This window comes from Lycorma delicatula, chromosome 6, assembly GCF_047948215.1.
Source record: "Lycorma delicatula isolate Av1 chromosome 6, ASM4794821v1, whole genome shotgun sequence".
Taxonomy (NCBI): Eukaryota; Metazoa; Arthropoda; class Insecta; order Hemiptera; family Fulgoridae; genus Lycorma; species Lycorma delicatula.
In genome coordinates, this window is record NC_134460.1 from 54,539,577 (window position 1) to 54,555,078 (window position 15,502).

General features: G+C 31.1%; 1 protein-coding gene across 1 annotated transcript in view; it reads right to left on the minus strand.

The window, feature by feature from the left end:
• Window positions 1–813: 813 nt before the first annotated feature.
• The window catches only part of LOC142327077 (putative inositol monophosphatase 3), a 30,145-nt gene continuing 15,456 nt past the window's right edge, over window positions 814–15,502 (minus strand). The window contains exons 4-5 of the mRNA XM_075369909.1: window positions 12,821–12,932; window positions 814–2,526 (exon numbers count right to left, since the gene is read on the minus strand). Of these exons, the coding sequence (XP_075226024.1) occupies window positions 2,282–2,526; window positions 12,821–12,932 (357 nt within the window). The 3' untranslated portion in view covers window positions 814–2,281. The remainder of the gene's footprint in view (window positions 2,527–12,820; window positions 12,933–15,502) is intronic.

Below are 15,502 nucleotides of genomic sequence, written 5' to 3' on the forward strand. Positions count from 1 at the left end.
TATCCATATTTAAATAGATTTAATACAAGAAACATCAGCACGGTTCCAAACAACCATTTTCACAACTTCAACACTAACAATTAAACTGAGTGAATAAAAAGATTAAAAAAAAAGAATAAAAATATTTACTTAAATTTCTATTTTAAAATAGAAATAATCTTACACTGATCTCTGTGGCAGAATGGTAAGGTCTTACCTTTCATGAGTGAAATCTTAGATTTAAATCTTGGTCAGGCATTGCTTTTTTCATAAACTACAAAATTTTAATTCCATAATCCCATGAACAAGCTTCAAGCTTACCTGATGAATTAAGCACCTACTAAAAACTAAACGATTAAGAAATCAGTTTTGTATTTTTTTCTTAATTAATTTCAGCAGGTTAAAAGAATTTTCTTTAAAAAAAAAAATTATTACTAATTTTCACACACACTAAGTATTAGAAAAAAAAAACAACCATATTCAATGAGGATTGAGATTTTTCCAATGTCCCTTTAGTGGACTCTGACATGCACAGTATATATAATGGTAATAACAGTCCTAAAAATAATTCTATAAAGCATAAAATAAATTTTCAAAATATAACAAAAAAAGTAAAAAAAGATTGTATGTTTGCAAAAGATGTAGCATAAATGTCCAAAGTACAAGTGTGTTTACAAGTACTTTTAAATATAATTCCCTATCAATGTAACACATCTATACAATTCATCAATGTTTTTATTTTATAAAGCATAAAATGGTGCAGGACAATAGTTATCTGCTAAAATAAAAAAGTGATTAAGTTAAAAGAAAAATGGTCAAAATAAAACAAGTAACTGAAAACTGGAATCATTATAAGAAAATTTATTTCTAGAACCACCAAATTGATAAAACAATCACTTACTTTACGTATGGTATTGCTTTAATAGAGTTGCAGTACATTTTGAGCCAATTATTGATAAAACAGTATTTAATCACATAATAAAATAAAGTAATATAAATATATTACAACAGTCACAGTTTTAAAACGAAATTTATTCAAAAGACATTAACACTCTTTCTACTGTAGATGGCATTACTATTTTCTTTTAAATTGGCTCTAATTTCAAAATAGTTTGTGGCCATCAAATAAATTTATCTTATTATTTATAAGATTGTGGTTAGATTTTTTGAGTGAATATTAGTATTAATATTAATATAATAATAATATTAATATTTATATTAGTATTAATATTAGTATTTTTCTAATTGACTGTTACATTTTCTAATATCGTTATTTTGTACATAATAAATGTCATATTATTTTACATTTTAGTTATAGTGTGTTTGAAATTTATTAAATGTTCAGCTACACTTGATAACGCAGGCTTATTTTTTAATATATACAGTATAAATGCTGAGCTAATTGATGTGTAAAGTAAGCTAGGCTTCCTACTCCACCTAAAATCTAAATCTACCCAAACTACACTTTCTCTTGGCTTCATAGCAGTGTTAAGTACATTTAAATATTTTTAATACTTTGCAATACTTTTAGATTCAAAAAAATAATACTTCTACTTTTTCCAAATTTTCATTAATTTTTTTATCAGTCATTTAAATTCTTTAAATACATTCATCCTATTGAAACAACGTTTTTTGTTGAACTTTTAATGAACTAACTCTCAATAATATTCTACATTAAGTTTTTCTAACGAAAATATTTTTCAGAAAGATTTTAAGAAAAAATGAAAAAAGAAATTAAAATTGTTGATAAATATTTTTTTAAATGAAATATTTAATAATACATTATATATTTATAATATAAAACAATAACTATTCTAAAATAATAAATATTTATTAATAACACTAATAAAAAATTTGATATCTTAATCACAAATGGTTAAAATGAATACTAAAACATTTCATGCTCAAACCAACAACTAAAAATATACATATTACTAGCTCATCTGAATAAAAAGGTTGCTATTTTCAGAGACAAATATGATATGTATATAAAGAAAGGGAATACAAGACATAAGGTATAGAAAAAATTAATATTCATACTATCCAAGTAAATAAGGGAAAATGTTATAAAATAAATAACTACATAAATAGCTATCTAATCATCCTGTAACAAAACTATAACTTTTTACACTACCATAGCATTAACCTTATCGATGACATGAACTATAATAATAAAACAAAACTGAAATAGCCTTATTCGTCATTTATGAAAATGAAGATTTATGAGTTCTAATAACTTTCTTTTTTGTTTTTTTAATAATTTATACAAATCATAAATTAAACAACATTATTTTTAATACAATCACAACTGAACGTTTTTAAATTTTGACGCATACCAATCGTGTCTATCCATAGTAACTAATAGACCTAAACTATTACTTTGTTCGGCTGAACGAGAATAATCTAATTTTTCATTCAGTAAAGTAGTCATATGTCCACCAAGTTCATTCAAAATCGCATTTCCTGCACAAATATCCCACTTCTTAATTTTTGTTGAATGCACGTACGCTGTAGCATTTCCACTAACTACTTCAAGCACTTTGTAACCTTAAACAAACAAAAATATGTTACAACAGAAATATTGATTCTTTTTAAATACTCATACACAATGGGCATTTGTTATGTATGCCCGGACATACATAACAAATTCCATTTACTGAAAGTTGAATCCTGAAGTAAACAAACTACTGATGTGTAAACGCTCTTTAAGTACACATACTTTATATGTAGAGGCCGCATCAAATTTAAATTTTATTACAAATGGCTGCTTTTAGTCTTTTGTTACAACTAATATACTTGCACGGTCTTGAGTCAACATACTGTTGTGTATATACAGGAACAAATATATTCGTATAATATATTTTTATCAGAATTCAGCTAACAGTAAAATACAAACAAAAACTACATAAAAAAATATAAACTTCAATTAGTATGGACTAAAGATAATAATTCTTTTTCATGGGCCATTTATTTTTCTTAAAATTTTTTTCTCCATCTCTGTAAGTAATGCTCATCATTCATTCATTGTTATGTTTCTATTCCACAAATGACCATCGGTCTCATCACAGTTCTGTACATTTTAATTTTCATGTTTTTTGTTTTCATTTTAGTTTTCAAAAGTTTTTAAGAGCATACTACTATGTTTTTCACCTGCAACCTTTTCCTATATGCCCATTTTAATCTTGCTCTCCATGGGCAAAATTATAGAGGTACTTACATTTATTCACACTTCAAACTTAATTTCTTATTACTACTCCTCTTCTTATCAACATCATTTAATTTTGTAATCCCTGCATTAATTAAGAAGTCAGATTCCTTTGGTGCCATTCCCATTGCACTGAACACCTCTACTAAGTTTATTTCATTTCAAAATAACAGAAATACTTCATCTGGGTAAGCTAATATCTGGATTCTTCTTTGACAAACAGTAAACAGTTAAACAAGAGTGCTGAAAGTATATCGCCTGCCTCAGCCCCTTCCAAAGCAAAAGTCCTCTGATAATACCCCCTCCACTATAATTCTGTATGCTGTTTCTTGAAATGTCATTATATATTCTCATGAATCCTGATGTATAAAGAAATAATTGCCTGAATAGTATTTATTATACTTTAAATCAAATATAGACTATACTTCAAATCAATTTCTAATGTTACTGAATCAAGGTCTGCATTTTTCTTTCAAAATGTTGATATTTGAAAGACTTGAATAGTAAAAATTATTTTATGAAAAAGGTGATTTATAAATCATTTATGATGAATGTGTTGGAGAAGGAGCTCTAGGCCATTGTATTTGCATTTCCTAGTCATATGACAAAAATAGTTGAAGTGTGTAACAGCCTTAAATGATCTCTTAGTGCAAGACAACTTAGAATTATTAAAATTTTGTCTCGCGTGTTTTTGAACATCTGATATATCAGCCCGGTACACATCACATACTCATATGATGTTTTCATGACTGTTGTGGCTACATGTTTGGTTTTGAACAGAGCTATCCAGTGAAAATTATCTCATCAATACGGATAATGAGGATTAAACAACCAGTTTAAGGTTTTGTTTGGATTTTAGAAACTAACTCTCTTACAACACTTCTACTAGTCCTAACAACAATTAAATTTACAACTGTTTTAACATCATGAAAAAAACCTGGCCAGTCTGCTCATAAAAATTTAAGTGATGAAAACCTACAACGGTAAAAATCATTAATCAGGGATATGTGGCCAATAAAATCAAATTCAAAGTATCACAAGTCTCAACAGATTTTGAATAATAAATTACACAAAATGATAATGAGTCCAAACCTGATAAAGTCATAGACCTGAATTGGATGAAAAGAACATGCCTACGGTATAATTAAAATGACAAATTAATACATTTAGTAAAGCTTGATGTAATACAAGGGTAATTCAATTATTATCCTGCAATTGAGTTATATTTTTGTTTATGTTGGTAGTACTGTCGTGTTGTGTAGATGACGCATGCATGGTTTAATTGTTGTTATGTCTGTGCAGGTTTGATGCTGGTTAGTTCTATTACTGCTGCCCTGCCGTTAACCATGGCTGTTCTGCTTTCTATTTGCACCAAAGAAGAGCAATGCTCAGTGATAGTTTTTTGTGGTCGGAAAGTGTATCAGGGCCGAAATTCATTGAAGACTTTTGGTACAGTACCGAACTATGTAGACAGGAGATTGACAATTAAGATAATAACAGGTAAGCTCATGGAAATGTGGCAAGAGAGATGGGACCAAAGCATGAGCGGTCGGTGGACACATTGCCTCTTGAAGGGGTGGTGTGAAAGGGAGTATAGCTCGTTGGGATAAAGTCTTACGCAGTTCCTGGTGGGCCATGGTGGCTATATACGAGGGTAAGTCAATTATTATCTGCAATTTAGTTATATTTTTGTTTATGTTGATAGTACTGTCGCGTAGATGACTCATGCGTGGTTTAATTGTTGTTATGTTTGTGCTGGTTTGATGCTGCTATTAGATTCATTATCTCTTAACTGTCGTTAACCATGGCTGATCCGCTTTCTGTTTGCACCAAACAGAGCAACGTTCTGTGATCCGTTTTTTGTAGTCGGAAGGTTTATCAGGGGCCGAAATTCATCGAAGACTTTCGGTACAGTACGGGAACAGTGTGTTGCTGCAACGAAGTGTCTACGAATGGGTTGAAAAATTCAAATATGGTTGCACAAGTGTTACGCACGACGATGGAGCCGGACGACCGTTTACCGCCACAAATGATGAAAACACTGAGCGTGCACGTGACACGGTTTTCTTAGACAGACGAGTAACTATCGATGAAGTGGCACATCATCTGTAAATTAGTCACGGTTCTGCCTACGAAATCATCCACAACAGACTTGGGTTTCATAAAGTCTGTGCAAGATGGGTCCCAAAACAACACACACAGTCGCATAAACAAACGGGCTTGGACATCTGCCAAAAACATTTGGATCGCTATGGTAACGAATGGGACATCTTCTTGGACAGAATCATCACCGGTGACAAAACATGGATCCATCATTACGACCTGGAGAGTAAACGGCAGAGTATGGAATGGAAACATCCAAATTCGCCCTGCAAAACAAAGTTCAAGACCCAACCGTCCGCAGGAAAACTGATGCTTACAATTTTTTGGGACTTACAAGGCCAAGTACTGGAACATGATGAGGAAAGGGGCACAACAATCAACACTGCGCGTTACAGTGAGAAGCTTACTGCCAAGCTGAAACCTGTAATTCGAAGCAAACACCGAGGACTGTTGTCGAAAGGTGTTGTGGTGTTGCACGACAATGCATGTGTCACGACATGACATACATGTTCACTGCAAAGTTAAATAGTGGTGTGAAAAGAAAAATTCCAGTTTCTGTTGTTACATGGAAAAGTTAAATTTTCTGAAATCCTGAAGTTGCCAGACTTAGTCTTATTTTAGGGACTCGTTTCAAATTAAATAATTTTTTTTTAATCTGAAACTGTATAATTTGACACTTCAAAAATCGTTTTTTGGTTTTAATGAAATGATTATATATATACATGTTCACCTTTAAAATCCAGGGGCAACTACACCACCACTTTGGTAATGATTGCTTGAAATACAAAATAAGTCTGAAGTTTTACAGGTTTTAAAATGTATATTTTTAATGTTTTATTTTAGGAAAAGAAGAAATGAGACAAATAAAAGTTGTTTGATTTTTCAATCAGTTGATCGAGATTTGGTTTTAGACATCCAAAAGCTACAAAGTATGTTTGGAAAGCATGGTTGCAATATATCTGTAGCTCTGAGGAAAAGTTTTCATTTCAAAGTTGACAGTCCTGCTTAAAAGAGAACACCAAGTAAAAAGAACAAGCCTAGGTGGGATTCAGAACTGGACTGGTTATATACAAATCGTGATGAACCCAGCAAAGGTGAAATGCGAGCCCTAATCCAATATCTTACTATCACTAAAAATGAAAAACCCACCAACTTCAAACAAAAATTGTTTCTGTGATGTCACGTGATAAAGTAATAACAAAGTGGTGTAGGGAGTTTATGATAATAGAACAAACATTTATGATGAACAGAGAAACAAAAGACTGTCATTTGTGACAAGTTTGTTGACAAACTCAAATGGTTGAATAGTGAAAATTGAAATTTGACTATGGATGAACTTCATGAAATGTGTCCAGAAGTCTGTCGAACTATGTTGTCTGAAACGGTGACCAACCATTTTCATTTTTGAAAACTGTGCTCATGGTGGGTACTGAAAATCTTAACAAAAAAACAAAACAAATCAAGTTCATTGTACTCTGGAGTTTCTCAAACATTATGAGCTCAAGGATGAAGACTTCCTCGACTCTATTACGACTGGGGATAAAACCTGGGTGGTTCAATACACACTGGAATCCAAATGGCAATCTATACAGCTGCAGCATATGCTGATTCCTCGTCAGCAAAAAATTTAAAAGGTAAACAGCCGGCAAAAAAATCATGGCAACATTTTTCTGGGGCCGCAAAAGTAATTTTAGATATAAATTTTTTTGACTCCAGGTCGATCTATAAATGCCAACACACTGGAAGACCCTTCGCAAACTTTGTCAGGCCATTCAAAACAAAAGGAGAGAGCAGCTGTCAAAGAGAGTACCTGTTGCACAATAATGCTTAGTCCCACACTGTATGCAAAACGGTTGATCTCCTTGACAGTTTTGGTTGATATTGTGAACTATTCTGCTCATAGTTCTGACCTAGCACAAAGTTACTTTTTCTTTTCACCTTTTTGAAAAATCACACAGATGGAAAATGATTTTTAATTGACAAAGAGTTGAAGAATGCTGTCATGAATGGCCAAAGATGGCGGCAGGGACATGTGACACAGGTACAAAAGCATTTGGCTGACCAAATGCTTGGAACTGATATATGTAGAAAAATAGTGGTATACTTGTGTAACACATCATATGTCTCATTATAAATATGTATTTTCCAATTTTTTTAAATTTTATAATCTTGTTTTCCAAACATACCTTGTATTACAACTAAACAATTCTTACACAATGGAAAATTTACCAAATGATAAGCTAGCTAAAGATCTTAAAATTAGAATTGGAGCAGAATAAAACTCAGCAGGAAAGCACAAAGAATGTTTCAATGTTACAGGGATCAGTGTTAAATGGATCAATGAATTGCTTCATTACAACATCCTTTAAGCTTCCTTTTAAATGTGATGGATATTCAATAGATATCCATCAAATTATTAACTGTAAAAAAAAGGTGTCCTCTATGACATTCTATTCTTTTAGACTGATGAATCAAGATGACTCCTTCAATGAGATTCATTATCATAGAAATTGTATTAATCAGTACATTACTGAGTTTATGAGAAAATAGTCTGAAAGGCTCAACTGCATTTAATTTAATCAACTGTAACTAAAAGTAAACAATTATAAACCCTAAAAGACATGATGGCCACTGAAAAAAATTAATAATTTATAAGATAAAAGGTAAATTTACCAGTTAGATTTTTGGGAAATCAAAGACATAGGCATGAAAACATGCAAGATGCTATGCATTAAATTTGGAAATATGGTCGTCTAGGTCTTTTTATTCTTTTACATGCAATTTTAATTACACAATAAAACAAAAATTATTTCAAAATCAAACTACCAGAGACAGGCATGATTATAGTACCTCACATTTTTCATTTTAAATTAAAAAAGTTATTAATTTCCTAATCTCAGATAAGATTTTTAGTTTTTTGGTATCATTAAATGCATGTGCACACTGTGAAATGACAGAAAGTAGGAATTCCACATGGCCATCTTAGAGTGGTTATATACAAAAAAATCCAGCCAGTAAAAATAAATTCAATTATTAGTTCAGAAATATCTATTCATGTAGTTCATGCACCACAAGATTTAAACTGATTTTGATATAGGGTTTAAAGGTCTGCAAATGTGGAAAGAAAGAAATCTGATCTACCCTTGCATTGTAGATGGGAGTTGTTAAAAAGATTACCTGACAGAATTTCTACGAGAATCCATTATTGATGAAAAGAGTAGCTTAGAGATTTTACTGAAAATCTGAAAAAGTAAAATCTTTCAATAAAATTAATAAAAAATTATCAAACTGTATTCATGATTAGCTAATGGACTGATCCATACTGTCGTCTTATTTTGTCCTGATGCTTTAACACCCACATTAATATTGAATATATCTGCATACATATTAATAAAGACTCTAATCAAGCATGTTTTTGGATTTGGGTAAAAATGATGAAATCTTAACTTACCAAATCATTAGATATAAATATGTAAGCACAGCAGAAGCTGTCTGTCAGTTTTTTGACAACTGACCATCTTGAAAATAGAGGAAGAATTTATTTTAATTTTGGATTTCTAAAAAAAAAAGTAAAACCTCCTAAAATGACTTGTAGGGGTTTTTGATTAAGATAATTTTGGAAGAAGGCTCTTTACAATTTTGAAATTCACTCACATAAATGTAAACAACAGACCAGAAAGAAAAAAGAAGTTTTATGAAAGATTTTCCGAATATAAAAAAAGGACACAAATATAGGATGATTTTTATTACAGTTTAACAACTCTGAATTGTTTTTATTTATGAATGTTATAACATAATATAGAGACCAACATCTTTCAGACATATAAAAATAGTTAATGGTATTACACACAAAACATTCCAAGCAGTTAGTGATAACCCACTGGGTTGGTCTAGTGGTAAACTCATCATCATAAATCAGCTGATTTTGAAGTCAACATTTCTAAGGTTCAAATCCTAGTAAAGGCAGTTACTTATATACGGATTGGATTATTAGATCGTGGATACCAGTGTTCTTTGGTGGTTGGGTTTCAATTAACCACACATCTCAGGAACAGTCGACCTGAGTGTGTACAAGACATTTCATTTACATTCTTACATATCATCCTCATTCATCTTCTGAAGTACCTTACGGTGGTTCCGGAGGCTAAACAGAAAAAGAAAGCAACTTTTGATGTCTGGGCTTGCTAAAAAATTATATCAAAACTGGGATGATTATTGAGTAAGCAGTTTGAACCTCGCCCATATTAAGAGATCTTTTTGTCATATTGCTATTAAACTTGAAATTTCTAACCCAAAAATTTATGGGACAAATATTAATTCATTAAGCAAAAAATGTTTTCTACATTGAATGTTATAACAAAGCGTTGAGGCAAATACAAAATAACAAATTTCATCTGTCATTTATAAGTAACAACAATGACATCAAAAATAAAGATTTTCTCCATGTAACTTCACACAGTATTACTTAGCTTAATGATTATACTAAAAAATCAAAAAGCATTTTTAATTAGCCTTTAATATATGTCATACTTTCAATTGTTAACCAAAATGCTTCACCCATTTTCTTTTTAAATGTATTAGGACATACCGGTAAAACATTTTACATAACCTATTCCTCAAAAATTCAGTTTGAAAAACTGCATTAGCAATGGCATCATCTGTAATAGCAGCTACTTTATCGCAAGGAGAAAAGACACTCAATGTTTAAATTACCGTAAAATTTCTATAAATCTATATGCGTCAATTTATGTAACGTGACAAAAAATTATCTGATGGTGTACACTAATAATGTGGGATGATGAATGTGTAATGGCTTACAAAAAATCCCTTAGAAGCTCTTCACCACTTTACAGGATATGTGCAACTAGAATCAGGTAACAGAAGAAATAACCACAACATTATATGGAAATTTTGTCAGTCCCTACAGAGTATTCCAACAGATCAAGAGTAGATAAAATTGAAGGATGTTGTCTAAAATCTACCCGATCTGGACACATGTTAAAGCATTTTCTTTTAAAACACATATGAAGGTAATAAAATGAAATTTTGCAAATAAATGTAATTTTTTTGTTAGTAAAGACAAAACGGTTATTACATCAAGAATTCCTCTTATTCCTTCAGATTTTCTCACCTAATTTTTAAAAATTGCAATTTATCCATTATATGAATTTAATTGTTTAATGATTGATTAAATGACTATTTTTTATAGTAAAGTTAAACATTAGTAAAACTACTACATAAATCAATCTGTTATGACAACTGTTGCATTTTACATGTAAAAATAATAATGCATTATCTGATATTGTGGTGCTTTATAACTGTTGATGAATCTATGGATTTGAAAACATTATTATTTATTATATAAATCAGTTAATTTCATTTTAAAGTTTTGACTTTAGTTTTTATTAGTGTACATTTATGAATCCAAGACACGGTTTTTGCTGCAATCTCGTGCCCAGAAGTATGGGGTCATCTTGCTTTCATGGCAGATGATGTGGAGTTTTTCTTTTCTTTACTGAACAGAACCACAAGCTCCCATTAATCACTAACTCTACTCTCTGCCATGTCTACCACTTTAGCCTTGAATGTTCACAGACACTTTGAGCATTGTTGTGCAACAGCACATAGTGAGTGTTATGAGTACACTTTTTTTAATCAACTGTTGTAAGACATTGTAGATTCCAATTCTAAACATTGTAGTTAAGTGTGATATACCATACTATACAAAGGTGGTACATATACATTATCTTCTTGACTTTATTTTACATAATACCCACATGTAATGGATCGAAGTATTGAACAACATGGTACAACATCAAACTTCATAAAAGGGTACAGGAATTACTATGAAAATTTCAAAATCATGGTTGTTCAGCATCCAGAAACAACAAACAATGATGTGGCATTGACGAAGTATGGAGTCACAGAAGCTAATGTTTAGAGGTAGCAAAAAGACAAAGAACATCTGAAAAATGCTCAGTCAACTAGGAAAGTTTTCAGTGGTCAACAGAGGGGACATTTCAAAAATATTAAAATGGAAGATGTGGCATTTGTGTGTGAGAAAGTAAAGAAGGACTGGCAGTTTCTTGCGACATCATAAGAATTAAAGCATGTGAATTGGTACAGGAACACAATATCCAATTTAAAGCTAGTTCTGGATGATGAACAAGGATGATGTGGAAAAACGGACTTGTGCTGTGATGTCAAACATCTCTTGCTCAATGTCTTCCAGCATCATATGAGGAGAAGTTGGTCGAATATCAGCAACATGTTATAAGACCGAGGAAAAACCATGGTTACCTCTTAGGAAAAATTGGAAATGATGTTTACTTCGACATGCCACCCAGTACAACAGCTAAAGAGAAAGGCATCAAAAGTGTATTGGTTCATACTACAACATTAATAATAAAGATTGCTGCAATCTTATTTGTTAATAATTGCTCATTTATTAAGTGCAAAAAGAAATCGCAAATTACCATGATGTTGTGTGTGCTTGCCGATGGAACAAAGGTGTAACCCTAAGTCATCCTAAATCATAGTAAAACTATGCCTAGCTGTAAAGCAATTGGTTGCTTCAAGGTGGTCAAGCAATGACCCTACTGGGAAGTTGAAGAAACTTTCAGTATCTCTAATCACAGAATGGATCCAAACTGCTTAGACGCACACAGCCAATTTATAATTTTTGAACAGCTTTCAGAAGTGCTGTGCAAAAAATGCATTAGATGGGAGTAAAGATGTAATGGGAAGAAAATCAAGATTACAATGACAAGTGACAGTAACACTGCAGATTCTGTGGACCATTCCAGTGAGAAGAACTAAATGGATCTTTACCTGACTAAAGGAGGTTTGTATCTGATTTTATTTTTTGTGTATCACTACTTTTATTGTCTCCTTCAGTTACTGCAATAAGGTAACAATTTGTAAGCTTTGAAAATATACCTAGTATGTGCTATACACATTTTTCTGTAACCCCTTGTTAAAATATGGGGGTCGTCTTGGATTCACAGCTGTCTTGCATTCAGAGCTATGTAATAATTATTAGAAAAGAATGTTTTTCACGTTTTTATTTTACACTAACCTAATCGTATGGTTTAAAAGTTGTGAAACAAATACACAAATAATTTTTAAAACTTATGATTACTCTTTGGCATTTTAATAAAAAATTTTCACTATTAAAATATTATATTTGACAAATTTTAAGAACAAACAGTAGAAATATATTTATAAACAAAAAAACAAAATACACCCAAAAAATAATATAATTGATTGAAAGTGAACACAAATGAACAAATGTAGCAAATTAAATTTATAAGATATTAAATTAATTTTTACAACAGATCAGTGACAGTACTTATCTCTCTAACAAACAAAAAGGTTTCAGAGTTAATATTTATTAATACAAAACTATTCTCCGTTTAATATAAATTCTTTATTTTTCGTTACAATGATCTTGCAAACCTAATTATTAAAAATACTATACCTGAAGAATTTTATTATTTTTATATCAAAAATACTGTAAAATAAAATTTGTACCTGCACCTCCAGCAGACACAACTTTGACTTCATTACCGATGGCTTCAGTTGCAATTTCACTCACACGTCCAGCATGAGTTCGAGAAACTATGATTGTCGGTGTACTCTTAGTCTGAAAAAATAAAATGTCTTGAATAATGGTATTCAAACTAGAACAATACTGACATTGGAATGAAACAGGAAAAACTTTTATTACGCATAACAGCCTATATTTTAAAACACAATAGTTTAATTATAAAACCTTATCAGTAATAATTATAATTATATATTAATATAGTATCACTCATTTAACAAAAATCTAAGAACTCTACAATGGTAGTTACATGTTCTTATTTCATCAATATTTTTCGACAGAGAAAAAAATAAACACTTATTTAAATTAAATGAAAGTTTAGTAACTACAAAAAAATTAACTGAATAACAACTGAAGATAATTAAAAAGTGTTATAAAAAAAAACATATTAAAAAACATGATATCATAGAATTGATATCCAACACTCTTGACCTGGCACCATGTGACTTTTATCTGTTCCCCAACTCTTGACGACTTGTAACACATTAACTTCATCGAATTAGTATAATCATCTTGATAAAGCCAAGATGATAGTAAGAATGTTGTTTTCAAATTTAAAGGTTGTTATCAGGAAGACATGTAAGTTACATGATTATTAACCACCAACTTCTGTCATTCTATCAACCACCTGTCAATTTTATCCAACTAATTCTCAATACAATTCTAAGTTTAATACTTTTTTTATCCATTATTTACTTTTATCTTTTACTTTTTGTCTATTTACAAAAATAAAGTGAGGAGCAGCTAAGATGTAATACACACAGGAACAGAACAGAACAAAATGTCACACAAAGCAACAGGTGCTAGTAATTTCATTCCCCTGCTAATAATATTTCAAAACTCATTCACCCACACTATCTCATTTCTGTCAATCACCATTGTTATGAAGCCAAATACTATAATGTCAACAAATCTAACACAATGTGCACTGACTGAATTTTTTACAGTAGAAAATGTGTATGCCGCAATATCTAAAAGCCATTTCTAGCTATAAAACTGTTGATCAAATTACTGTGAGTAGAAGGGTGATCAAGGTTTGTCATCAAAAGTCTAAAAAGCAAATATTGAGGATGAACATTGCAGCGACTGACCGGTTTCTGTGTCTAATGAGAAGTACTAAAAGAGGGAGATGAATTGATTCAAATGACTACAGCATCGTACAACAATGCATCGTCACCTGTTCAGGCATATTGAAAGAATAAAAATAGGACACATTGCACATCTGGCTACCACAAAATCTGTTCATGGTGGATACCACACACACTCACAGATAAGAAAAAACAACAAGAGGAATATTGTGAACAGCTTCTGAAATATTATCATGATGAGGAAGATGACTTCCTTTTCAATATTGTGACAGGAATGAAACTTGGATGCATCATAAAAACCCTATCACAAATGACACAGAATGGGATACTGGCCACAATAAAAAAAAATTAACACAAGCAACTGCAAAAAAAAATTCTGTTTACAGCACACTAGAATTCTAAACAAATCTATGTGACCAATTGTCTAGCTATAATGCTGAATGCTGCACCTACCTTGGCTCTTCAAATGAAATATAAAATGTTGCAGGAATAATTTGTTGAAGCCCAGCATCTCCTATTGTTATATGAGAACAGTGCCTGTAAAACTCTATCTTGAGGGGCGGTTTTTATAGGTTTATAGGCTTTTGATAACTTGAAATTTGAACCTATTCCTCACCATCCACATTCACCAGGTTTGGCACCCTGCAATTTTCACTTTTCCTCAATTAGAGATATTAAGGGTATTCATTTCATCACAGGTAATGAAATGAAGGACACATAGTAAGAATGTAGATCAAGAAAAGATCACCAGCATTCTTCATTTATGGAATGAAAAAACTGCTTCACTGTTAGGAAAAATGTGTAACTGTAGATGCCGACTACAAGAAAAAATAAACATAAAATTTTTTGCAGCAAATAAAATGCACTTTTATGCTACATTTATTTCATTTGACTATTACTCCAACCAAATTATAGAGAAAAAAAATTGTTATCTGGTCTTTTGTAGGCGGAAATGGTAAAGGGGCTTATAATAAACGTAAAAAAAAAATGCGTGAGGGGAAGTGGCAGAAGGGTTGTTAATTGGGTGGTTGGGGGGTTGAGAAGAAAAATTTCCAATACAAAAATTGTAGATCATGCAAAAATCTACAACTTTTATAAAGGTCACTTTTTAACAAAACCTCAAAATTTCTGAGAAAAATGCGAAATATTTTCTTCTTTTTTTTTTCATTTCTGCAAAAATAATTTAATTTTGACAAAACTTGGTGAAAGTATACCTTTCTGTGTCTTAAATAACCACAAATTTTATTAATGTCAACTTTCACTGAAAATCACAATAATACCATTTTTCACCCCTTTTCAACCCTCCACGACTCCTGCTCACACATTTATTTTTTTTTATGTTTATTATAAACCCCTTTACCATTTCCACTTATAAAAGTCTGGGTAACAATTTATTTTTTCCTTCTAAATGAGTTATTTTGATCAGTCTATATCTCTTTTCATTTGCAAGTTATTAGCGACTGTCAATTACATTTCAACCAACTCTCCTTCAACTTTCAAACAGAAAATAATTTCTGAAAC